This window comes from Varanus komodoensis, unplaced genomic scaffold (genome assembly GCF_004798865.1).
Source record: "Varanus komodoensis strain SLA01 unplaced genomic scaffold, ASM479886v1 scaffold55, whole genome shotgun sequence".
Lineage (NCBI taxonomy): Eukaryota > Metazoa > Chordata > Lepidosauria > Squamata > Varanidae > Varanus > Varanus komodoensis.
In genome coordinates, this window is record NW_025336157.1 from 587,038 (window position 1) to 613,703 (window position 26,666).

A 26,666-nucleotide genomic window follows, 5' to 3' on the forward strand; every position below is an offset into this window, starting at 1 on the left:
GGAAGGCTGACCTCGGAGGTCTGAGATTGCTCCCAGCTCCCCTCATCCCTGCCGCAAGTTTCTGCTTCGCACACACACCGCTCCTCTCCGCCCAGATCTCCCTCTGCCACCTTGATGGGACCATTACCCTTTTAAAAGCATGATGAATTTGCTTTGGAGGGGGAATCCTCGCCTTGCCAGCAGCTGTCTCCACTCCTGCCTGGTTGGTAGAGACATGTGTACTGTCCCCTCCCCTTGGCCTTTTTAAGATGGAATCCGATCCCCCTTCCCAGGGCTGATAATACTTATTGAGGACTGGTCACGTGGGCCCGTTTTGACAGGTGCAACTGCAGAGCAGGCAGACGCACTGCCTGGAAGGACTTGGGGGATCTTGACCTCCAAGAGGAGCCGGGAGGGGAGCAAGCTGAGGAGAAGGGGCTGACAGGGCAGAGGGTCTGCGTGGCGAGCGGGAAGCGGGACGAGGCGTCGAGAAGGAGGCTCACAAGCGGGCGGAAGCATGACGACCCAGATGGAGACGCACATGCAATACAACCACTCCTACATGGTGACGGAGGAGTACATGGCGCAGGAGGAGGACTGGGATCGGGACCTGCTCCTCGACCCAGCCTGGGAGAAGCAGCAGCGAAAGGTAGGGGGGACGGGTTGGGGGGCGCAGCCGTGGGGCAAACCCGGGCCTCACCGGCCCTCCTCAGCCGGCCGTGCCGACCGCCACCCGTTTAAACCAGGCCACTTGGCTTCTGCCGGGCTTCCAGGCAAAGCCCCCCGATGTTCTCAGTCTCGCAAAGCCAGAGAGGCCAAGAGGAACCCTCGGAGGATGCAGACCTGGGTTGGTGGGGCCAGGCTCGGCCTGGGTGCAAGACCGCCCCGTCGAACGCGCTGCCCAGCCGGAGCGAGCAGGGCGACACTGCAAGGGATTCTGGGGCATGCCTTACCACGGGGGGCGGCAGAAGGGACGGGGTTTGCCTCAGGGCAGGGGGAACGCCGAGCAAATAGGAGCAGCCTTCCTGTTCCAAAACCAAGCGCTGATCTGCAGGGCCAGAGACATACTTGATGTACGGGCAGCTGCAATACGGAGCAAGACCTGTATGGAGTTTTGGGGAGGCTTTAGGATTCCCTGTCGAGCGGAATCCGAAGGGTCCAAGGAGGTCACCCAAAATATTATTCCTCTTTCATGTCAGCTGCCCAATTCCACACCGTGTTGCGGGGAAACAAAGGCCTTTACTTAAATAGCGCACCGCAGAGGTGGGAGAACCCTGCGGGTCCCACAGCTGTCATCTTGTGCCTCAAATCCCGCTGCCCGCAGCTGTCCCTTCCCGTCAGCCGAGCCACATCCTATATGAAACCAGGAGTGACATTTCGGGCAGCGTACGTCAGAAGAGACTCACCCCGCTGCTGGAGGGGCGGTGGGGGGGCTGCAAAGAAGAGGCAAGGAGAGCCTATGTCACTGGAGTGGAATTCGCCAAGGGCCAGAGCCGGGTCTGAGCTATGCCAGGAATGATGGAGACCCGAGAGAGAGGGAAAGGAATCGGCTAAATATATCTTTGTGTGGCAGTAGGGAACATGTCCTAGTGCGGCTTAAGTTTTAAAATGTTGTTGCAAAAGGGGGATGTCCCAATCGCAAAGCTTCAGGGAGACCCTCACCACCCCCCAAGCACAGACGGTGGCAGGGTGCTCCGAACAGTAACGCACAAACGTTCGGTCCGCTGGCGCAGAGCTCCTTTGCCAGAAGGGGTTCCCATCCCAAAGAGCAAAAGATTGATATCTGTTAATATTGGACAAAGGCCAGAGTTCACCAGGCTGGATTTCTCCTACCACAACACTAAAAATCCATGCATGGCCTTTGACTTTGCCAGTGCTGGAACTGTGGGAGGAGACGGGGAGAAGAGAAGGCTCTCGTGTGAAATCGATGGACCCTGATTTCACATTCCCTTCTAAGAGCAGTAGCGAAGGGAAGCAACACAACCCTAACCCTAACCCCAACCCCTTGTAACTGGGGCGCTGATTGTGGCTTCTGTGCCACTGCTAAATGCTCAGGAACGTCTCTGCACCCCCCAAGCTGGCTGGAAGGTGGACTCTTCTTTGCACAAGTCCTACACCCACCAAGCTCCCACGGACATCCCTCCTAGTTCGCCCCTTCTTATTTTATTTATTTATTTGGAACACTTAAACGCCGCCCCATTCACAAAAGCCTTGGGGCGGCTTCCAATACAAATAAATAACTATACAAACACATAAACATCTGGAGACATCCCGGCATAAATATAAAACCAATAAATAAATTCAACAATTAAAATAACGTTTAAATAAGGTCTTGGCCTGGCGCCGAAAAACAAGATCTGGCCGCTTGTATGTTGATATTTATCACTGCCACATTCTCCGCATCCCTTCAACTGGCATCCTCACTGTTGCTTTCGAGTGTACCCATTTACACTTCTCCGCAGGTTTGCACGCACGTGTTCTTGACTGTGTGACAAACCATGTACCCCCCGCCGGTTATAGGCTCCAGCAAGGAAATCCAGCCCAGGGAATAGGTGCTTGATTAGGGCTTCAATATATATATTACTACTCTGCATCCTCACGGACTGGATGTCTATCCACATCTGTCTCGGCCTCGATTCCCTAATTTTAAAAATACAAAAAACTATGGTCTGTCCTAGAAGATTCTTGTGTAGTTGTGAACCCTGCCTGATATTAAATGCATTGCATAAATAGTTATACTGAAAAAGGCATGCAATATTTTGAGGTCATTATAATCCTGTCATACTTTTTGGAACCTGAAAAAGACCAGGTGGCTGCTGTTCTGTGAAATACGGGCTCGTCCTTCTCGTTAAACCTTTGGTGAGGGGATTATCTCCACACCATAGTCCCGCTTAGTACAATGGAGGGGGGGGGTGGATACCCGCATGGCCTTCTAGCAGGCTGATGGGGGTCGTGGCATCCAAGAGAGATCTTTGCTCTCTTGACCACAATCCGTGCCAGTGTGTTTTGTGGCATCCACAAGCAGACGGTTCATTGTCTAGTTTTCTTCTAACATGGGGAAAAGGTGGTCACTCCATGGCAGAGCATAGGCCAAAGTTCCCATTTAGTTGCAAGAGATGTCAGCTCCCGCCACCCCCAGGTGCAGGTGGAAAAGCCCCCCCCACCCCCATTTGAGACCCATCTTGAACTACACCGACCCATCATCTGATTTAGCACAAAGCAACTTCTTGCATTTCTACCATGTCAGGAAAGGACAGGCAGCTCTTCACTCATTTTCAAGCCAAGACTGAAGGTCAGAAGCTCTCCTACCATGGAGGGCCAACACTAAATTCAAACCTGCTCGTGTTCACCCTTAGGTCACAGTCATCTCACCATGACTGTCCTGTCAATCCGAATTAGCCGCAGGAGTGAATCCTGCTTCACACGAGTTTCTTCCCTCTGATCTGGGGAGACATTTCCCAGCCAAGCGGGCACAACACATCCTCAAGGCCAGGTTGTCCGGAGGCCTGTAATCTATCTCCAGGAAAACGCCAGCTGGACATTCCCCTTGTCATTATAATACATGAGTGATTACCTCCCCAAATGAATTGGACCAGCTTGTCCCAGGACCGTATAACCCTGCTCTTTGAAGCTTGGGCACTGTTCCTACTGATCTCATTGCCAGAAACGTATCTCCACCTTCTCTGGGCCCCAAAGCATGGCAGATTGTGTAGCCAACAGCAGGGACTTAAGAAACCTGCAAGGGTCCTTGGGAAGAGACATCCCTGAGGCCTAAAAGGTGCCTCATTCTCCAACGTTTGAGCCTCGCCTTTGATGCCATGGGACACCTATTCCTGCAAGGGGAATAGTTTGACTCCGTTTCTATCATTGTGTGATTTTCTCACAGTCTAATCTCTTTCTTCAAATGGAATAATTTCGTTATCGGCAGTTCTGCCGTGATTTCCTTCTGTGCTCCAGACAATTATGCTGAAAAGCACATACACTTAATGAATGTATGGGAACTTTAGGAGGAGCCAAAAACAGTGTGGCTTTGGGGTCCTTTAGTGGGTGAGAACCCCATTCTTAGTTTTGCACCATTTCCTTGTTGCAATGGAGGCATGTCTGAGATAGTCTATTGATTAACGGGTCTTCCCATCACCACATTCTCTCCACAACAAGCTTCCTTTCCTTCATGTTTGTGTACACACACACACACACACTCCCACCCACCCAACCAAAAATCAGACTTATTTCAGCAACTTTTCACCCAGACCCGGGATATGGATTTTTGTTAAACTGCATAAAGAAAAACAAGAAGTATTTTTGAGGGAAATGGAACGGCAGGTGGGACTAACCTGAAGAAAAAAAATATGCCTCCTTTCCTACCCCAAGACCTGAGAGTAGGTTATAGGCTGCCCCCCTTTTGCAAACTGACACCCACCTGGCAAGGTACGATCCATTTAAAGAAAATGACCAGAGAGTTTCCTGTCCAAACAGTAATTCAAACCTGAAACCCCCATAGCAAAAAGACACCCAGGCTGATCCACACGTTAACGTGCAAGCGAGCCGTGCCTCCTCCTCACCGGGAAAGGCAGCCGGCACCCAACTCCACCTGCCGAGCTCCAATTAAATATGGCGAGCAGGCCGGGGCGTGAGCAAGACCCCAGGAGGGTCGTTTTGCAAAGATGAGCCCGGGGGACACCGGACCCCCGCCTTCCTCCTGGCTCGCCCCTCTCCCACCTTCCCCAAAGAGCAGCCCCTGCAGCCCCGGCCCGGGACGCCGTTTCCTGCTGATGCTGGAGATCTGCTTTGCAGAAGCGGGACTATCGGGTAGCGGCTGCTGTTCCAGATGCCTTACCCATGTAAGGAAGTTTCTAAAAACTGCCCCTCGGCCCGGGCTCTTGCAAGGAGGCAGGGGGATGAGCTAATGGCAGTATTTAGGAAGAGAGGCGCGCTTAATTAGGGTAGCGAGAAGGATCTCCCGCATCCCTCCCCTTTCGCGAGCGGTGGATGGCAAGGACGGCCTCCTCCAGAATCAAGGAGCTATTTAAAGCTCTTGCCCGGCTGGATCACCCACCGCATGGAGGGAGTGGCTCCGTTCGCGGGCCGAGGGGCATTTTTATGCAGAAGGGAAACAGTCAGGGGCGAGTTCGGTCTCGGAGGGTCTCTTCCCAAGGATTCCCACACTCTGCGGAGGAGATGTTGGATCTGGCAAGATCTGGGTCTGAACCCCCGATCCATCCACTCGGCATCAGCCCATGTCTGGCCTGTTCACAGAACCCATAGAGGCATGGATGAAGACGGGGGGCTATGAAGGCTTGGCCCCCATGGGTGAAATTGAGACCTCTGAACACCCGAGTTTTCATTTTTAGAATCTCAATAGCCCTTGAACTGAAACTTCAGTTGTGTTCTGCCAGTTGTTGAACAAAAATGCAACCCGGGCCTACCTCTCATTCTTTCAGCCAATAAGTATTATTCTGTCTTTTTAAAATGCTTCTATAAACCGCTTGGAGATCCTCAGCTACTGGGTAGTACAGAAATTAAATGAATCTGATAGATTCTAGGCATTTGTTCAAGGTCAGAAACATGGCATTTTATTCATCATCAATACCGTGCGATATCTTTACCTGTATTAACTACATGTGTGTAGATTCTTACAGTTCTCCGAAGCACATATATACGCACACAGATTTCTGGTTATGAGGCAAAACCTTGTCCCAGGACACAGAAAAGGAAGCAGGGCAGATTCCTATTTCTTCCCCAACTTGTGCAAGATTTCCTCCACTGGGTTTGTATTTCGAGGAGCTAAGCAGGGTGGAGTGGATAATTTCAATAACCCAGAGGAGAGCCTAGGAGACCGGACGGAAAGGCCTGGGGGTCCGTAACCGGCCCCTGGACCAGAGGTTTCCCAGAGCTGACTGAGCCAAAAATGGAGGAGTTAAGCAGAAATGGGAATCAGGGAAGAGCAACGGAGCAGGAGAATAGATGGGCAGAGAGCGAGTGCTATTCTCTGGAAGGCTCTTCAGCTTAACAAGTCCACCGAGATGGAAGACTCAACCATCCGATTTCCCGAAGACCAGAAACACAGGGTGTGTTTTAACCTGGGAACAAACACCATTAAACTCAGTGGGGCTCACTATTTTGAGCAGACAAGCGGAGGATTGAGTTGTTAGCATGCTCGGTATCGTGTCCCATCATGAACCTCTCGGGCACTTTAAATGGCTTCTATTCTTCCTCGCTCCCTTTCAAGGTGAATGTTCATATTCTGTGGCAATGAGTCCTGTGGGTTATTTCTGCGCAGGGAGAGAGGAAAGGCATTCCCCCGTTTTCTGCACTAAAGCATGCAAGCTGCCAGCATTAGAAAGCAAAACTGAAATAGCCATTCTGACTCTGTTACGCAGTTCAAAGCTTTCCACCTAGACAAAGCCAGCCAGCAGAGGTATCTGTCTCTAGTCCATGTTACTCTTGCATGTTTTTACCAACTCAGTTCCATTTCTGCTTCAATGAGATAAGTGATTATAAAAGCAAAAGAAATCTTTTTTTCATTGTTGCATTTGCATTATCCTGCTGCGCCATCTAGAGGTTAGGTAGTTGTAATGCAGAAAAGGAAACCTCAGTTCAGCACTTAAACCAAACCCGATGCCGCAAAATAACTGCTGAACAGCTCTGTGCAAGCCGCGCAGCCGTCTACTCACAGTTCTCCCAGGCTTTCCTGCTGGTTCCTCCATCTTTTTTCTTAACACAGGAAACCTGTTCAGGAAGAAGAACGGAACAGTTGTACAATACATTTATTTATTGTATTTGTATGCAACTCTGGATGGCTCACGAAAAACAAATATAACTGTACTAAAATGAAACAACAAAATCTCAAACAGCTAAAATCAACTATTATAAGTGTGAAACAGGAGGATAATATGAATAAAACAGTAAAATCAACAACAAAACAAATAAGACCATACTTCTAAAAGCAGGTGCTAAATAAAGGCTTCACTTGCTGGTGAAAACAGAACAACAAGGGTGTTTGTTGACCCTCTTTAAGAAGAGGGCACCAAAGATGAGGCGTGATAACCGAGAAGGCCCCGTCTCTTGCCCAGTGCCCCCCCTTCATTGTGGGCAGGGTTCAGGAAGAAGGGCCTCTGCTGAAGATCCAAGTCGTAGGGGTGTATGGAGACAGGTGTCCCTTTTACTCCCGTGCTGTTGAGGGCTTTGTAGGTGGAAACACGCTGAGCTGGCAATAACGGAAGGCCAGTGTGGCTGGCAGAGGACCGGGCCTTGGGCACAGCTCCCCTTTCGGTTGGGAGCGCTGGATCCCACCATCTGGAGTATGGGATTATTTCTTGGCCGCCCCAAGCGGTTCAGGGTGGATGGGGCTGCCCCTTTTGCAATTGAATTAGCTGCAGCCAAATCAGTTAAGCCTAGTAAACAGCCGCACATGAGAGAGGAGATCCCAGAGATGACAAACGGCACCTGTGGCAGATGCTCATCTTGGCCGGCCTGTCGCACAGGGCCGCAAATCGGCTCCTATTGGGGGTGCCAGCGACACGCACACACGGCCAGCAGATGAGCAGGCTTGGAAACAGTCCACCTGCTTGGAAAGCCAACAACTGGGGGAGAGCCAAGCAAACAATCGTCAGACAAAGAACGGCATATTAACCCTCGTGTTCGCTTGGCAAACATCTGAGAGCAGATGGCCCAATTCTGTGGCAGAGCTTTGCTTCAGGGAACGGCAAGGTGCATTTTGAAGAGTTACCTGTTTATTTTGTAATCAGGAGAGGTGGTGTGATTTTAAGGAACAAATCCCGCCTTGATTTCTTAACTCTGTTCATGCCCCTCTCCCTTCCCAGCTCAGGGCGAAGCCAGAGTCTGGCCTATTGCTAAGCTACCTTTGGCATTTATGTCCGTGGCACACACAGAGGGGGATCTCTGAATCCTTCCAACTGCTCATCCTGTTCCTTTATAGTTGCCCTTGAGAAAGCCGAGACTGTAAACGATACTAAATTCTGAACCATATGGCTCCATGTGTATATAAGTATCTAGATTACACCCAACAAACTATTTTAAAAGTACGATTTATATCCCACCTTTGTTTCAAAGAGCTCAGGGGGAGAGAGATGGATTTCTCCTCCCCATTTTATCCTCACAACAACCCTGTGAAGTAGGACCAGAGCTCATTCTTGGCTGCTGTTCTTACTTCACACTGGTTTCTAGATATATCCGACCTTTGGCAAGATCTTTGTGGCACCATCTGTGGGGTAGCTCATGGCCATCTTCTTTTGGAGCTTAGTCTGTCTACATCTGTGAAACTATTTTGTAAGAGTGAAAACAGGCCACATTTTAAAATAGTAAGCCCAGCTTAGAAGCTCCCTCAAATGCATTTAGTCCACATAGTTTTCTACTTTTAAAAAGTTGTTAAAACATAACTAAACCTATCAGGGTGATGGAACATAGGTAAATAAGAACTGCACCTTTTTTGATATTAAAAGATGGTGGTCCATCTGAAGCAAGGGGGCGAGACAAGGTTCACAGCTCAATTGGGCCTTTATTTGCTGACATGTCGGTTGTGAAACTGGAGCAGGGCCATGTTAGAAACACACTGTAAGCTTGTGCGTTTACACAAGGGATGTGTGATGAATTTACAGCCTAAGAGCTAGAGTTATGTTTCTGTATGCTGCAACAGGTGTGTAGGTGGAGTGAGGTGTGGGTGGAAAGGGACCTTGCCAGCATTAAATTACTACACCACCCATCAGCTACAGGTGTCTCCAGATTTTTGTGAAGGTTAGATACTGTAGGTAACCGCTACTCCAGCAGAGTTCGTATGTTCTGGGGCTCTAAGGTTGGTATTCTGTTCTCACTACAAATAGGCCAGAAAACACATTTCATGTAGACAAAACCATGAGGGAACATGTAAAGTGTCCCTACACAGCAGCTTGGCTCTGTTCGCCTGTGCATTTTATGTTGCATGGCTTTGTGCAACGGTTTACACACCAAGAACAGTCGGGCGTACGCAACTTCCTGAATCTCACATGCTGGTGAAGAGAACCGGTGCTATCATTTTCGTGTGCCCTCCCGGCCAGCTAACTCAGGCCATCAGTTTGACATTCCCATTCTAAAACCCTCACTTTCCAAGAGGCTCCTTCAAATAGACAGAACTGCAGACACAGCTGCAGCTCAAATGCTTTCGCGACAGACGACTCCCCCACCCCGTGTCTCTGTAAGGCTTCTGCGTATTTTAGGAGCGTCTTCCGTTCCGTTGCACCCTTCAAAGGGAACCTGGGTTTCAGCTCAAGTCTGTGGAAGGCACGAGGTCTGGTTTGCTCCCTTGGAGATGGCGAGGAGAGGATGCTGGCTTTAAGCCTGCATGATGGGCATCGCACTCTTCCCTAGCGCCCCAAAACCCATCAGCTGCTAAATGGAGACAAGGTGCCCCTGAACACCTGCTTGGCCCAGGAACTGTTTAACACAAAATCCTTCTGCACCCTTCTCCACTCCTGTTGCTCCTCGGTCCTTTTTATTTTACAGCCTGATGTAGGAGAGGAAGAAAGGCTTTTGTTATTGCCGTTGTTCAAGTTTGGGAGCAAATACCCAGCTTCCATACCAGCCCTTTTCTCCGGAATCCCCGTATTGGCATCACAAAGAAGCCATGCAAATTTCTAGCCGGATAGTTGTATTCTGGATCTTTGTGTCTCGTTCACTTTTTAAAAATTCAGACCTGTTCTGGGAAATTAAAAAAAACACAGTTATAGCACAAAGACTGTTCAGTATGAGGCTTTTAACATGAAACTCTTAAGGGATCACGCATCTTTAATTAAAAGCTTAATGTTTGTAACTTCTTGCCCTTTTAGCTTGGTGGGGGGAATTGGTGATCCCTGTCCATCAATTAAACATTCTCCTTGTATTTCCCCTTATTTAATAGTGGAATGGTGGTCTGCTAAAGAAAGAAAAACAAAACAAAGCCAATAATTAGTTAACTTCTGATCCTTGGAACAATATGAAGGACAATTAATTTAATCCTTCAGTGGTGCCACACGGAAACAATAAAGGTTGCAGACCCTGCAAGGGGGAATACTTCTAAAAAACCCCTGCAGGATAATTGCTAAATAAACTTGTTATTAGACCTTGATCATGGAGATAGCCATTATGTGATATTAATTACGTTCAGTTCAACTACACTGGAACTTAATTCAAAGCAATGTCTCAGCGGTTCTAGGGGAGGCAACATACTGCGGGTGTTGTATCCAGATTCTGGGCCCTCAAACAATAGAGGACAATGGAGGGCAGTATTTAGGATACCCTCGATGCTTTTACTCAGTTGTTAAGAAGCATGCAAGGAACAATCTGGGCCAACCAATGTTCTAGGAGCACAAAAGCTGTCAGTTTCACAGTATTCCGTGTATTCTGCCTAATTAGTAATTGTGCTGCCTTTAAGTGCTTTCAAATTTTTACACCAGGTCAAAATGGTGCACTTTGTAAGGGAGAGCTGCAAACCGCCCCCTTGGACATAAAATAGCAGCTCGCAATGATGTATATACGCTAAACACTGAGGACCAACATGCCCCTAAGCACACGCTCAGCCTAGAAATCAGTGATCAATACTAGAACCAAACTCACAAGCCTTCCATACAACCACCCGCTTTTCTCTAAATTCTTGTTTTTCAGCAACTACATTTAAGGGAGAGCAGACTTTTCATCTGCTGCCACTGCAATTATTATTTTTCATCTCCTTCCTGCCCAATAGCTAAATCTCCCTAAGCAGTTCGCACCAATTAATTTAACACACAAACACAAGCTCTGCCCACAAGGCAATAGAAGAGGAATCTAGTTTATCCCACTGTGTCCTTCGCATTTGCTTTCCTATTTCTAGCACATGAAATACAGGACTTCATTTCGTGAGGCCTTTAACCCACCACCCTTCTGAAGCTTCTGCCCCCATTTTCCCTGCAGCCTTAGAAACAGGGTTTCCACACCCCTTTTTTCTGGGGATAATCTATATTCTTCAACGCAACCCAAAGGAGGCATGTGGCATCGCTGTGATACAGCAGCATTGCGAAATGACACAAACTCCTTCGGTGGCTCATTCCTAGATTAGGAACTAATACCCAACTTCATCCCCCCCAAAAGACAGCTGCCAAACGGTAGCAAAGCACAAAAGAGGCCCCGGGACTGAAGCTGTGAACCAGCACAAACAAGGGAGTCACACACAACAAACACCTTGCGTGGAGAAACTCGTAAGCGCAAGAGATGCTGGGGGCTGGCAGGGCCCGGGTGTGGGCAGCAGATGACGGGGGATGCACCGGGACCCCAAGGCAAGAGAGGATCCAGTACCGTCCCATAACCAGCCAAAGCCACAGACCGGGCAAAGGTCAGGCGATGGGGGGGCGTCATGGGGCCCAGGGAAGGCCACAAGCAAGCCCAAAGAACGAGACGAACAAGAGCCGGAGCGCACCCACCAGAGCACAGGACAAGGCGGGAGTCCGGCAACCTGGAGCTCCCGGGTGCGTTTCTAAGGAAGCTTCCGGAGGGCAGGGCTTGCTTTTATAGAGCCCAGGTAGTGCTGCTCAAGACCTCCAGTTGGGCTTGGGACGGATCCTGCAAGCACCAGCGTGGCTGTTTTCGCGCTTGGCCAGCAGATGGGGCTGGTGCGGAGCGGCCAGAGCTTGACAGATGCTCCCAGGCGGAGGGATTATTATTATTATTATAATAACATTTCTATGCCGCCCCTTGCCGAAGCCTCGGGGCAGCTTACAACACAATAAAATACAATGAAATACAATAGAACATAATAAATTACCATTAAATACAAAAATACAAAAATTTGGGATGCTATTACCTCGCCAAAAGTAAGTTTGGTGCAATGAGCGAAGCTGCCAAGGGAATTCTCAACAAGTTGCATTGTTCTCAACAAACAAACAACAAACAGCCTGTGTGTTTGAAGGTTGTTTGTCGCTGTTTGGTTTGCTTTGTTTCCTATTCCTTCTTATGTACTTGTTCATGGCAAGTGAATAAAATATTGTTTAAAGACAGTTTGGTGCGGAAGATGGCATTGATACTGTGCCATGTCTCAGAAATCCTTTATTGTATTTTCATATAGTTTGTAAGCCGTCCTGAGCGCTTGAAGTGATAAGACAGGGTATAAATGGATGTAATAAATAAATAAAGGAATAGCGATCAAACCCATTCAAGTTTGCAGCATCTTAATAAGCTCCAAGGAAAGAAATTTCACTGGATGGTGGAAAATGAAGGTAGCAGAAAAGGGGCTTTGCTTCTTCTCATCAGCAGGACCGTTTTCATATTAAAATTCGACCCAAAATATCACACGACCAAGTCAGGGTTGGCTGCGCCATGATATCCTTGTTGTCATTTATCTGTCTTCATTAAAATGTATGTCCTGCCTTGCTAGGCAAATTGTCCACTCAATTTGGGTGCTTTACCATAAGTTAAGATAAAGGAAAATGCCAATAGTCTCATCCCACAGTGCTAAAATTATGATTCCCGGAAGTAAGCTGTTCCTGAGACGTCAGTAATTGGATGGCCTATAAAAGCTTTAAGTAAATAAAGAAAATAGACAGCAAAAATTACAGGAAAATTATGCACATTATACATACATATGTGTGTGTGTTAATATATTATTATATAATATGTATAATAATGTGTGTGTGTTTGTACACACACACACACACATATATATAGCCTTCATGTATATTTTTTTGCCTTGATACACTGACCTACCTCCAAGGAGCTCAAGGTATCATTTATTGCTTGATTGATTGATTTAAAACATTTGTATGCCACCTAACAAAACACCCACCTCTGGGCAGCTCACGATCATAAGATAAAAAACACAATAAAAACCAATTACACCAATTAAAAATACAATATTTATAGAATACAGATTAAACATACAAAACAAAAGGTTGAGTGGCATCACCGATTATTATTATTATTTTTTAATACTGTGCTTTCTTCTCGCTGCTTATCCTCACGTCAACCCGAGGGGTCAGTTTAGACTGCGGTGCAGTGCAAGAAAACCATCAGGGTACTGCAGAACCGGGCCGTGGGGGGGCAGATTTTCCTCCCTGGATCTCGTGCTGGTGGCCATGTCAATACCGCAGTTCTCGCCACATTTTCCTTCCTGCCCCCTCCGGCTCGGCACTTACTGCCTTACCCACGACCGACCTACCGTGTCTCATTCCCGAAACGCGAGGGGAGGCCCCCTGCGGTGGGTGGGGGGTCGGCGGCAGGCCCTGGGCAGCCTGGGCCACATGGCAGCTGCTGCTGGTTCTGGCCCCAGGGGCTGGCGAGGTCTCTGGGGCTGAGGACACGGGGCACAACCCGTGGTGGACAAAGCGCTCTCCGCCACGGCCATGTCTCCCCGAGACGCCCCCCCCCCCCGTTGCGGGCATGCACAGGCGCACGCCTGCTCCCCGACAGACGCCGCCCCCTTCCCGGGTGCCTGCACAGGCGCTGTGCTCAGCTGATGCCCGAAGGGGCGCCTTCTTCCACATGGGACCTGAGGCAGCGGCCCCTTTCCGGGAGCCCTCCTTGCAGGAGATGAGCAGGGTGGCTGCCCAGAGCAGGGCCTTTTGGTGGTGGCACCCCAACTTTGGCCTGTGCTCCCCAGAGAGATTCACCTGGCCCCATAATTTATTCTCTTCAGCATCAGGCAAAGACCCTTTTATTTTCCCAATATTCTAACATTTCATTGGTTTTATCTTCGATGTGATCATGAATGGTCAGGTGCAGTGTGTTGTGTGTGCTGCTTGTTGTATGCGGTTGTTTTGTTGTTTTCTGTAAGCCGTCCAGAGTCTTTTGTATTGGATGGCATGTAAAAACTTTAACTAAAATTAAAAATAAGTAAGTATCCTGAGGCGTGCTTCTCAAGGCTTTCCTCCGGCCTCTGGCCCTTCTCCGAGCGGGCAGCGTGTTGTACAACCAGCTGGCTTCATGCTGGAGGCCTTCATGCCTGCTTTGCGGTGCTGACAACCCCCCAACCTCTTTGTCTATGGGGCACTTTAGAAAAGCAAGCGAAGACGATGGGGACAGAGAGAGGGGAGCGCGTACCGCTCCCCAGATGCCCCGTGCTTTCGTGGCAGCCGGATCTTCAGCCATAATACGCTGACGACGTATTGCTTTTATTAGCGGACCGTTTCTCTGCTTCGCCTTGGAGATTTTAAATCGCACGCGTGCACGAGCAGTAGAATTCCCAGTCCTCCGTGGGTGGATGGATCTGTTCCATCCCAAAGTCCGGGTCAGAGATTCTCCGCTGCTTCCGTGCCCCGTGTCCAGCATTTCCTCTGAGTAAGGGCTTCCCGAGCCCTCTGGCTGCCACTGGCCACGTCCGTCACTCTGCAAGGCATACGGCCGCCATCCCGGGACGACCTGCAGACACGAGTCTCCCAATGCCCCCCCCCCCACCCCGCCGGTGGCTTTTTCCTGTTCCCGAGAGGCAGGTGGGCTGTCCATAAGAGTCTTCTGCAGACTCAGGACATTGCATCGAACTTGCTTCATCGCAGGAACCTTGAGGCCAGGTCTAAATTTGGCCGGGCGCAGATGGGCGGGCAAGTCGGAGGCAAGGAAGCGGGAGGAGGCTTGCTCCGGGGTTGCGACCCCCCCCCCCCACTGTCAAGTTGTGCCTGTTTAACCATGAATCACACTTCTCCCTGGGCTATTTACCTACCTTCTGGGAGATTTAGATTTCGTTTTACATGTGCATAGGTTTCTAACCATTATTGCAGATATTTAAAATTATTAAGCACAACACTAGGAAAGTTTAGGCGGAAAGGAAACTGTTGCTGGTTCGGGCGGGGAGGGGTGGGATGGGACCGTAGGCCCTTTCTCTATATTCACGTCCACAGGGCTGCAGCTGAAACTGACCTTCGCCATCCAATTCCTAACAGACATTCACAGCCTGGTGCAATTCCCACTTGCGGAAGGCAGGGACTCAGATCGAAAACATCGAGGAAGATTTCCGGAATGGCCTGAAGCTCATGCTCTTGCTGGAAGTGATTTCAGGTAAAGGGGGTTCCAAAGGGGGCGTGTGTGGGCCAGGCAAGGGGAGGTGGGGGGCTGCAGCATCGGGGGAATCTATGCCCCCTGTTCTCATGGACGAGCATCGAGAATAAGGGAGGGTCTGTGGCTTGTGGCACCTGCTGAAGGTCGCAGGTTCGAGCTCAGTTAAATAAAACAAGCAAGTGAAGTAAAAGTTGAATAAATAGAGATTGGGTGAGAAAGACAGGCGTGTTAGGGTCGGCACCTGCTTTAGGGCAGTTTCCAGGGTCCTGGGTCACTGGTAGCCACCATCTCAGGGGTAAGCAGGGGGAGCACTCGGGCAGCGCGTGCCGGGGACCTTCTGCGTCATGAGAAGGAGTTACGAGCCAGGAGAAGCTTGCATGAACGAGCACAATTCCAGGAGCTGCTGAAGGCACGCCATTTTCTGTGCTCTGAACTGCTTGGGAGGGCATTTCGGAGGGTGGGCTTCACGCCGGAGGTATTTTGCAGGGTACAAAATGGCCAGCAAGCCCTCCTCCGAAACCGTAAAGATCGGCTGGAGGTATATTTATTTATTTATTTATTATTTAAAACATTTCTGTGCCGCCCCCATCGCAACAAAGGCTCACAAAGAATACATAAATAATACCAATACAACAAATTTGAAAAAAATGTTTAAAAATTGTATAGAAGGTGCTTTGTTCCTGCATGATTCAGGACTGGGATCATCGACGGCAGGACGGGGAGCATCGCCGGGTGGTCAGCGGGCACAGATGCGCATGGAAATACCCTGCCGCACCTGCCCTGGTTGGCCCTTGACAGCCCTTTGGGCCACTGGGGCTGAGCCACACTGCCCTGGTTCGCCCCCAGCCCCAGCCCCAGCCCACGCTGCAGCCCAAGGCTTGTGCATTTGTGTGCTTGAGCGCTAGCTCAGGAGAAGAGGCTCATCTCACCTCTCTTTCCTCTCCTCCTCCTCAAGGGGAACGGTTGCCGAAACCGGACAAAGGCAAAATGCGCTTCCACAAGATAGCCAACGTCAACAAGGCACTGGACTTCATTGCCAGCAAGGGAGTCAAGCTAGTCTCCATCGGCGCAGAGGGTAAGTGCCAGAGAGAGGCCGGACGGCTGCCGAGTACGATCTGAGCTGCCCGGGACGGGGGTGCAAAATGGGGGTGCAAAATGGACAGCCAGAAAGGCACTTGGGGGCTGCGGCTGATGGCAGGAAAGCGGAAGGTGTGGGCCGGGTGTCCCATGGTGGCCATCCAGACGCCCCTGAGATGCCTGCAAACCCGACAAGAGGGCATCAGAGCCCTCCCTTATCGCTTGTCTCCCAGAAAGTGATTGAGGTACGCTGCCCCTGACTATGGAGGTTCTGTATACCTATCAGGAGTCTTTGGTTTTCTCTGATGGACCCCTCTGTTGGCGTAGCTGCCACTTTCCACTCCTACCACCTTTCTCTAAGCTTTTCTTTCCTGCCCCCTCCTGCCGTTCCAGAAATCGTGGACGGGAACTTGAAGATGACTCTGGGCATGATCTGGACCATCATCCTGCGATTTGCCATCCAGGACATATCCGTGGAGGGTGAGCATCGGCGCTTGGACAGTTGTCTCTCAGGGCGTCCCTTCTACCTCCCAACTGGAGCTCCAGGGCAGAAGCCTCCACAGCAGTTAAAAGGATCGGGTCGCCAGTGGCCGAAAAGCCCTGAGAAATGCTGCCGGTCGGAGCAGCCGAAGGAGCACAGCCTGATGCAAAGGCGCTTCCTCATATTCCTGAGGGAGGGACCACAGTGGTAGAAGTCCTGGGCTCGATCCAGTGGGATCAGGAAGCCCTTCCTGGGCACGCATCGTGGGAGTCCTGGCTACCATGTCCTGGAGTTTCCTTTCTCCCTTTCTCTTCCAGAAACATCTGCCAAGGAGGGGCTGCTCTTGTGGTGCCAGAGGAAAACTGCTCCTTATCGGAATGTGAATGTGCAGAACTTCCACATCAGGTGCCGGATTCGTGGCTCGTTGTGCTGGCTTCGTGCCCCGCTGTCGAGTGAATCGTAACAAGCGAGGGCTGGAGGCCAGAGCAGAACTGGTCCGATTTAGACAACTCTTGGGGCAGAAAAGCAAAAATGTTTGGGGAACCCTGCACACGCACTCGTCTTCTGCCTGGCGTGTGCAAGAGTGTGCAAAAGACAGATATCCTGGCTACAGCAGAGGTTTCAAAATTACGGGTGAAAATCTGGGGTGCGGGCTGGATGTTTGTGAAAGCCGCTTCAGCTTTTTCTACACGTCAAAATGCTTTTTTCGGTATGTTCAGTTCTAGTGTGGGGCGAGCTGTATCGCAAGTGGGCACTTTACACACAGACACTTTGGCAAGTCGGGAATCATTTCAGACAAACAAATACTGGATCACGAAAGAACAAACATTTGATGCTTGAAAGAGAGGAGGAACCGGAGGCAGCTGGTCTCTCCCCAGAGTGGAAGGACTGACCCTGCTCTGGCTGGTTTCTCATTCTGCTACACGGTGTAGGAAGCTGCCTTGAGGGACAGAGCGGGGCAAAGACGGCCCGTCTGTCTGCAGAGCTGATGGGGCAGCCCTGCTTTCTCCCTGCTCCTCCATCTCCACGTTTCCTTTTCCGCATGTCCGAACGGAACCTCTGCCATCCCTCTGCCTGGAATACTGCTCAAAAACTCACTGGGAAGGGGGACGGAAGCATCGGGAGCCAGCCAAGCTTACCTGGGCTCACCTGTCCTTTCCTCCCTCTCTCTCCAACGCGGCAGCTGGAAGGACGGCCTGGCCTTGTGCGCCCTGATCCACCGGCACCGCCCCGATCTCATTGACTACGCGAAGCTCAGAAAGGTGCCAGCTCTCCCCTGCATCCTGGACGGGACTCGGCCCTGCAGCCACTCTGCCTCTCGCCTCTGGAATCTGGCCGTGCCTCCTGCCTCTGTGTCTTTGGGGCGGCCTCTGAACCCCCCTCCCAAAAAAACCCTCCCCCTGCCCAGCTTTCTGAGGAGTGTTTTGCTGAGAGAGGCGGCACAGCTGCGCCAGAGATCCTGGCTCGGCCCACAGTCCAGGATCGGGTCCCCGATGGGAGGGGCCTTTCTCTGGCTGAGGCCCCGGAGTGGAGTCAGAATAAGCAGTTCCGCCTTCACAGGCGAGGTGCTGGAAGGCACTGCCCGGGTCCCCCAGAACAGACACTCATGGCGAGCGGCTAGAGCTGGTCTCTGGGACATGGCCAGCCCCTGGCTGCTTTCCCCCCCCCCCCCCCCGCCATAACCTTGCCAGCCCCTCCCTCCCACTGTACAGGGACTCACACAGAGCCGCTGTGTCGCCCTCTGCACAGGATGATCCTATCGGGAACCTCAACACGGCCTTCGAGGTGGCCGAGAAATACCTGGATATCCCCCGGATGCTGGATGCCGAAGGTGAGAAGCCAGTCAGGCGCTTGTGTGCGTGGCTTACAGGCGAGGGGCAACAGTTCAGCATGGAAGGGAGGAAGCCTCGGGCGTCCACGCAGCGGGCTGACCGAGCCCCCCAACTGGGGAAGGGCGAGCCACTGGACTCGGCGCCCGCCCGCCCGCTCGGCCAGAGACGTCCGTGGCTCCGGCAAGGCCTCTCTGCGACACAGCGCAGGGCCACCTTCTGCCTCTCCTTCTCGCCAGATATCGTAAACACTCCCAAACCAGACGAGAAGGCCATCATGACCTACGTCTCCTGTTTCTACCATGCCTTTGCCGGCGCCGAGCAGGTAAGCCAGAAAGCTCCCTCCCAGTTTGCACAACACTCGCTTTTTTGGCTCTGTAACTCAGATCGTCTCCCGCACAGCTCCGGTTTCTCTTGTGTGTAATACCATCGGGGTGCCTCGTTTTACGGAGCGCATGAGTTCATGCCCTGGGGAGCTTACAGTCTTCGTTCTGGGGTGCTGGGGGTGCAGCAGACAAAGGGGAGGGAAAGCAGAGCTGGGGAGGCCACGGAAGCACGTTGCTCTCTTCTATTGCTAGTGCCTGGGCTTCGTTAGAAGCATTTTCGCGGGAGGTTTGGAGGCGGTTTATGGTGGGTGGATCAAAACGAATTTGCTGACAGTGCAATCCTGCACAGGGAGAGTCCAGGTACAAGCAGCCCTAACAGATGGCCGTCCAGCTGCCTCTTGAATGTGGGGATGCTCTCTCATCATAGGTTCTGTTGCCAAGTTGCTCTAAGAATTTCCCTGCCGTTCTCCTGCAATCTGGCTTCCTATAATTTGCCTGTTTGCTTCAGTGTCCGACTGAACCCACTGAGTTCAGTAGGACTCACCGCAAGGAAAGTGTGTGTGGAATTGTAGCCTCAATTCCCCAGTTTTTCTGGGTTCCTTTTGCATGATTCTGCCCCTGAAAACATAACAGCTACTCTCCGTACCCTACCAAAATCACCTTTGTCAGTCTGAAATGCCTTCACCGAGTCCCAAGCATGCCGATCAGGTGCATGTATGAAATGCAGGGTTAGTTGCAGGACACTGAATTCACGGCCCTGAACAGTCTTTACCTTGGAGGAGGCCACCTGGCTAGTCTGGCCAGGGCTTGGAGGAGTCGATCGCGAACTTGGATGTCCTCCAGGGATGGCCTTCGAACTCCAGCCCAGTGGGGTAAGACAAATCTAATCGGTCTCTTTCCAGGCGGAGACAGCTGCCAACCGGATCTGCAAGGTGCTGGCCGTCAATCAGGAGAACGAGAAGCTGATGCAGGAGTACGAGAAGCTGGCCAGCGAGGTGCGTCGGTCGGGGTGGGAAGCCCCACAGGCAATCCCACGGACTTCCTGCTCCCATCAGCACTAGGCTGCGCTCCCCTTGTTCCTGTAAGGAATTCGAGCGCTGGAGGCGGGAGCAGAATTCCTGATTTCAGTTACTGGGGTTAGATGTGGGGTTCCACCTTTTGGACCGGGCTGGGGATTTTTAATTTTTTTTAATGTTTGCGGAAGGCTACTTTCCCTTGTAATCTTTTGAGAGCTGCATGCCAGCTGCAAGCAGAGCCAAATCCAGCTGTGGGTCAAAAACAGGAGTGGGTCAAGGCCACCCCCTCTTGTCCCTTCCGGGTTGTCCTCTCCTCCAGCCGTCTCATTCCCCCACCCCACAGACACACACCTTCTGCCCCCCCATCTCCCCCCTCCTCTCTTGCTTTTTGCCCCTCCTTCACACCCTCCCGGGGCTGAAGGTGACAGGGACCCCGTGGCCCAACGGCAGGGCACCTGCGGTGCATGCGGAAAAGCTGGCAGAGCGGGAAGGGGCCCTGCACGAAACCCCACGCTGCCTGCTAGTGTTGGCAGTACTGAGCTAGATGGAGCACGGCTCTCGCCCCGATCGGCCAGCTCCGCATGCTCCAGCTTCTCTCTCTCTCTCTCCTCCTCCCTCCTGCTTGTCCCTCCGTCCTCCCCAGCCTCCAGGCTCTGCCAGGGGCCTGGTCCGACATCCTAACTAATTGCTTCCATCCTGTTCCGAAACCCGGGCAAAACTTTAGGCCAGAGATGGGAAATCCCTCCAGGTTCCTCCTGCACTGGCTCACAGCCTCTCCTTGCGGGACTCGCAAATCTCCTCCAAAGAGTCGTGCTATTACTGCATGAATACGTGGGGAAAACGGAGACGCGCATGTTTGGGCCGCCGGTGGTCCTGGCGGCGACCGGTCCGTGGGCCTGCGCCTCGGCGTGACCGCCTCTGCTCCTCTCCCTGCAGCTCCTTGAATGGATCCGCCGCACCATCCCCTGGCTGGAGAACCGTGTGCCCGAGAAAAGCATGAGCGCCATGCAGCGCAAGCTGGAGGACTTCCGGGACTACCGGCGCGTGCACAAGCCCCCCCGCGTCCAGGAGAAATGTCAGCTGGAGATCAACTTCAACACGCTGCAGACCAAGCTTCGCCTCAGCAACCGGCCCGCCTTCATGCCCTCGGAGGGCAAGATGGTCTCTGTGAGTCAGGAGGGGGCAGGAGAGGGCAGAATCGGCGCAGGCGGCCCCACGCGGCCTGGGGCGGGCGCCACTGCACGTGGCTGACCCCTCCTCATAATACCGGGAGTGAGTCTGCAGGAGGCGAACGTGCCCAGCCGCCACGGGGCCCTGCCGAGCCGGTCTCTTCCCACGGAGGTGTCCCAGCCCTAAATCCCCGTGTGGCTGCGCGCTTGTGGCACGGCCTGCGGCTCCTCCAACACTCCTTGGGAGCTTGTGCATGTATTCATCTCAAAACCTCCGCACCCCCTTTTGGGGCAACCCCCGCAAGGGGGTCTCACAGCAAAACTGAACATGACAGCGCTTTAGAATCCATCATATATGAAAACCCTCAATCAAAACTTTTAAAAAACAGCAAAGCATCAAGGTATTGTGACTGCAGCAGTTACTGTAATGCATGTATTAATTAAAGCCAACTTCTGCTAAAACAGTCTTCAGGGTCCATTTCAAAGCTGATGATCTGGGGCCCTCCCTGCAGAGCGGACTCTACTGGTGCAGGTCCTGACTTTGGTGCCTGCCCATCTGACAGTTCTCTGGGCAAAGGCCCTGCAGTTTAAACATCCAGTTACATCTTAATTAAGCTTCCCAATTCTGCTAGAGCGGGTTCAGGAGGGCCTGGGAGTAGCATACCAAGGGATAGGCATATTTTTCACTCCTATCACCGCCTGGCCCAACAGGCAAGGTGCGTTTCCGGCATTTCCTCTTCGCATGGAGGTTAAAATGTGGCCTGCACAATGCGAGCTGCAGGCCCTCGTTTAAACCCTCTCCAGCTGCTTTGCTCTTGCCCAAGCAATTCAAAGAAGTCCTCGCACAATACGAATCCCGGGGCCGGCATGGCAGGCCTTCCTCGGGTCCTGCCCGCCGGAGGGGGAGCCAGTGGTGGGAAGGTCTGGGCCGGCCAGGAGAGGGGGCCTGGGGTGAGGCCGTGCCGTGCCGTGTCTGCCCGCAGGACATCGCCAACGCGTGGAAAGGGCTGGAGCAGGCCGAGAAGGGCTACGAGGAGTGGCTGTTGACCGAGATCCGGCGCCTGGAGCGCCTGGACCACTTGGCGGAGAAGTTCAGGCAGAAGGCCACCCTGCACGAGAACTGGACCAGAGGTACCTGCCCTGCCTCCTGGCGCCCGTGGCCAGTGCCCGCTCCGGAGAGACCGGCAGCATCTGCCACGACCCTGGGCGGCCCTCTTTCCCTGGAGCTTGCAGAAGCCAAGGCAAAATCCGCTTTCCCAGCAGGAGTGGAGTGTTCTTGCTTGTGATGCGAAGGATTCTAGGGTGACGAGGCCTTGAATGGACAAGAGGGACCCGTTAGCTTTAAAAAAAAAGTTTTAGCCGCTGGAAACGTCTCACTGGGGACGTGGCTCTAGGAACGGTGGCCAAGAGCATTTCCGAGCAGACGGTGACCCCGCTGGCCAGCCTCACGCTCCCCGTGGCCCTCTCCCTTCCTTCGTGCTTGTCTGGCTGAAAAAGTCCTGTCCTAGCCCACGTGCCAACACCAAGGACCGTGAGGCTTAAGCATGCAGTCTCTTGCTCTCCGGTTTGCCCCGATTCACACTTCTCGCGTTCAGTGCTCCAGCTGTATGGATTTTGCAGCATATGTGCTTGCTGGGGTTGCATGAGCGGAGCCGGCCAGAACCGGGGTCAGGCTAGATCACCCGGGAGCCCCTTCTGCCTCGCTTAGTCGTGTTCCTGTGTCTTCTCAGTGGCCCGCTGCTTCCTCCCCTTGCAGGGAAAGAGGACATGCTGTCGCAGAAGGACTACGAGTCTGCCTCCCTGTACGAGATCCGGGCGCTGATGCGCAAGCACGAGGCTTTCGAGAGCGACCTGGCCGCCCACCAGGACCGTGTGGAGCAAATTGCTGCCATCGCACAGGAGCTCAAGTGGGTGCCACGTCCTTCTCCTCACAGCAGCCCTGTGCAGTTGTGAGGCTGGGTCAGGGGCTGCCCCAGGAGAGCTTGAGGGCCACGCGGGGCCCAGACCGGGGTCTCCCCGGTCGCTGATCTTGTCGCCGTCCTTGTCATCTCGCCATCGACCTGATCTTCCCGGGGAAACGCAGTGGGACTAACAGAACAGACGCGGACCTGATGTTCTGCCAGTCCTGCCCGCGTGCGCCGTGACCTTGTTGAATCCTTGAGCTTGGACGCCGAAGCAAGGCAGCGCTGGCCTGCGTGGCCGCGGGCCCTTGCGGAGGGCGGGGGGGGGGGTGCGGACTCGCCTTGCACCGCCATCCGTAGTTGGGACAGGACGGGTGCCTTGGGGATGGGGTCGCTCCAATCTCCCGGTGTCTGTGCTGCGGGAGCCGCGCGGGGACGGGGCCGAACGGGAGCTTGGTCTCCTGGCGTTCTGCTCCGCTCGGCACGAGACGCTCCGCAGGCCCAGCTCCATCTCTGACCTCGTGGTCCTTGGTGCAGTGAGCTGGACTACCACGACGCCGCCTCTGTGAACTCCCGCTGCCAGGCCATCTGCGACCAGTGGGACACGCTGGGGACGCTAACCCAGAAGAGAAGGGACGCCCTGGAGGTGAGGGGGGCGCCGGACACCCGTGCGCACGTGGGGGGGGGGGGCGGCCCGGCCTCCACTGGCCGGGGCTCACCCGGCCTTCTCTGCCCCCGTGCAGCGGGTGGAGAAGCTGCTGGAGACGATTGACCAACTGTACCTGGAGTTCGCCAAGCGAGCGGCCCCCTTCAACAACTGGATGGACGGCGCCATTGAAGACCTTCAGGACATGTTCATAGTGCACAGCATTGAGGAGATCCAGGTAAGTCGGCCCGGGGGGGCGGGGGGTCTCGCACTTGCTGAAGCAGCCAGGTGAGGCCAGAGCAGGCCCCTTTCCCGCTGCTCCAGAGCAGGAGGGGGGAACCTAGCAGAGACTTTCTGGAATAGGGCCGGGGACGAGGGTAGGCATGGCTGGGCACTTGCTGGGGGCCCAATGCTCACAGGGGCCCATGGACAATAGGACTTCTTCCTCTTCCTCACTGCAGCCTGCTTGCCTGCCTCTTGCTCTGGCTAAGTGACCACTTGCAAGCCGGCCAGGACGGAGAGCTCTTGGCATGGCTCTGGGCACTGTGGGCGGTTTAAAATGGCGGCTTCCCAGAAGCCCCCTCTGCCACTCTGGGTCAGGGCAGGGGTGGCTGGGGGCAGAGCAGACATGACATGGGCCACTCATCGTGCCCTGGGGACCCCTCACGCACACGGAGGCTCTGCACGTCGCTCCCGCCCTCCGGCAGCTCTCCCGTGCCTTCTGGGTATCTCTGCAGAGTTTTAAGAGCGAGGATAATACGGCATTTCCCTGAATTGTGCCGTTACTCACTGCGGCAGCCCTGTGTAAGCTCTGCGTTACTCTCCACAGCACAGTGCCTCCTTGTGTTATGGAAAATATATGAAACATACAGAAGGGCAGGGAGGAAAAGCAGCTGGGGGAAAATCCTCATGTAGGAGGACAAACTTCCTCCCGCAAAGAAAAGCAAAACCAAAACCGCAGTAGCCGCTTCCAGATGTTCGATGCTGACACTCATCTGAGGCCGTAGCAGAGTTCGAGGTGTGCAGTAAAGGCCAGCATTTTGTTGGAGAAAACCTGCTTAGCGAAGAGAAAGGGACTGGAGATGGGGGGGGGGGGGTGAGCCAGATTAACAGCATGAACCACACGGAGGGCACGGCTGAATTAGCGAGAGCTCCAGGCAAGGCGAAGGCAGAATCCACCGCGAGGAGACGCGGTGCCAGAGGCGGAGGCAGCCCAGCGGGCCGGAGGGCCCGATTTCCGTCCGCCTCCCCCCCCCCCCCCCCAGCTGCCCGGCGTCTTTCCCTCCGCCCCAGAGCCTGATCACAGCCCACGAGCAGTTCAAAGCCACCCTGCCCGAGGCCGACAAGGAGCGCATGGCCATCCTGGGGATCCAGAACGAGATCCAGAAGATCGCACAGACCTACGGCATCAAGCTGTCGGGCATAAACCCCTACACCAACCTGTCGCACCACGACATCGCCACCAAGTGGGATAAGGTGGGGCGCCTTTTGGAAGAGACATGCGGTTCTGCCTCGGGAGACGCCGGCGAGTCCGAGGGGCCCATCGGGGCCCAAATGATGTCATGATGTCATGGCTGGGCTCCATCCACCCTCGTTGGGGTGCTGCCTGATGGGGGGAAGATGGGGGTGGGGCAGCGGGAGGGGGCGCCTTTCTGCCAAATCCAGTCTGCTCAGCTGCCCTTGAATCCTAGAAGAGTAGAGCTGGAAGGGGCCCTGAAGGCCATCAGGTCCAGCCCCTGCTGGGGCAGGACACCAAGGTGAAAAGCAGGCGATTTTCTGGTGAGAAAAGGCCGCTTCTTGTGCATGGTGCCCCGGAAGCGGGAGAGAGAGAAAAGGGGTGCAGAGAGAGGCAGGCGAGGGACGGGCCGCCCGCTTTTGTCTTGAGCCTGAGCTGCGGGTGGCTTTGTGCCCGCCTGTTGCGAAAACGCAGCGTGGGTTCCTTGCTCGTGGGCCGTAAGGGGATCCAGTCCTCGGCTGCAAACCGGCTGCTCTCCCGTCTTAACGCACCCGGTGAGCACAGGGGCCACAGACAGGTGCCAAGGGGCCCCATTCCTTTCTGGGCTGCGCTTCACAGGTACAGCTTTGCTGCTAGCCAGAAATGAGTCGGGGGGGGGGGGTGCTGGCCCAGCCCCTCCTCCCCGAATGCCTCAAGGAGCCCGACTCCCCTTCTCTCGCCCAGGTGAAGCAACTGGTTCCACACCGCGACCAGACCCTGCAGGAGGAGCTGGCGAGGCAGCAGGCCAACGAGCGCCTGCGACGCCAGTTCGCTGCTCAGGCCAACATCATCGGACCGTGGATCCAGACCAAGATGGAGGTAAGCCCCCCACACACACACACACCTGTGCCGGGGGCCAGCAGCTTTGCCCACACACCTCTGCAGGTGCCTGCGGCAGATTTCTGGTCCTCTCCGGGGCGTGTCTGTACTCGATAGGAGAGGGGTGTCGAAAGCGAGAAAAAAAAAATCATGTTTATGACATCCCAGCCAGAGAACTTCAGCTACTGGGTGCTACAGAAATGAAAGAAAGAATAATTGCATGGGGGGACACAGGGGCAGAAGCCAAAGGAGGCAGAGTTAGTCCAAATGCAGGTCAGGACAAGCGCCGATCTCCAGAACAGCCTAGGTTTCCAAAAAGGAGAATTTCAGGGGTTTTGTGTGTCCTTTCACTCATCCCACCTTGCCTCTCTCGACACACCATCCCTGAACCAACAAATAGCTTTAGAAAAGCTTCTAGTCCTGGTGAGATGGCCCTGTAAGCAATATCCCATCACTCCGGTCGCTGAGGAGTCCCGTCCAAGTGGGAAGGCGGTCCTTGCTGCCGGTTTCCAGCAGACCTGTCTCAGCGAAGACGTCCCGTAACCCGCAGGGGTGGGGACCCCCACGGGGCTCGTGCCGGCCGCCCAGACCCAAAGCCCCGTGCCTGACGGCGGCTTCCCCCCCGGCCCCCCCCGCAGGAGATCGGCCACATCTCCGTCGACATCAGCGGGTCCCTCGAGGACCAGATGAACCACCTGAAGCAGCACGAGCAGAACATCATCAACTACAAGACGAACATCGACAAGCTGGAGGGCGACCACCAGCTCATCCAGGAGGCCCTCGTCTTCGACAACAAGCACACCAGCTACACCATGGAGGTGGGTCTCGGGGCCCGGGCCGGCCGTGGGGGGACAGGGCCGAGGGTGCCGTGCGGGGCCCCCGTCCGTCGGCCTGCTCCCCTTCCGGCGCGGAGGAGGCGACGGTCGCTCCGCCGGCATCC

At 53.7% G+C, this 26,666-nt stretch overlaps 1 protein-coding gene across 1 annotated transcript in view; it reads left to right on the forward strand.

The window, feature by feature from the left end:
- The first annotated feature begins 309 nt into the window (after positions 1–309).
- Positions 310–26,666, forward strand: part of ACTN3 (actinin alpha 3) — a 29,403-nt gene continuing 3,046 nt past the window's right edge. Inside the window, exons 1-17 of the mRNA XM_044448724.1 lie at positions 310–628; positions 14,853–14,967; positions 15,923–16,042; positions 16,438–16,524; positions 16,843–16,930; positions 17,709–17,787; positions 18,275–18,356; positions 18,594–18,679; positions 19,583–19,675; positions 20,633–20,863; positions 21,849–21,996; positions 22,622–22,772; positions 23,304–23,412; positions 23,510–23,650; positions 24,706–24,888; positions 25,592–25,726; positions 26,365–26,544. Of these exons, the coding sequence (XP_044304659.1) occupies positions 497–628; positions 14,853–14,967; positions 15,923–16,042; positions 16,438–16,524; positions 16,843–16,930; positions 17,709–17,787; positions 18,275–18,356; positions 18,594–18,679; positions 19,583–19,675; positions 20,633–20,863; positions 21,849–21,996; positions 22,622–22,772; positions 23,304–23,412; positions 23,510–23,650; positions 24,706–24,888; positions 25,592–25,726; positions 26,365–26,544 (2,160 nt within the window). The 5' untranslated portion in view covers positions 310–496. The remainder of the gene's footprint in view (positions 629–14,852; positions 14,968–15,922; positions 16,043–16,437; positions 16,525–16,842; positions 16,931–17,708; positions 17,788–18,274; positions 18,357–18,593; positions 18,680–19,582; positions 19,676–20,632; positions 20,864–21,848; positions 21,997–22,621; positions 22,773–23,303; positions 23,413–23,509; positions 23,651–24,705; positions 24,889–25,591; positions 25,727–26,364; positions 26,545–26,666) is intronic.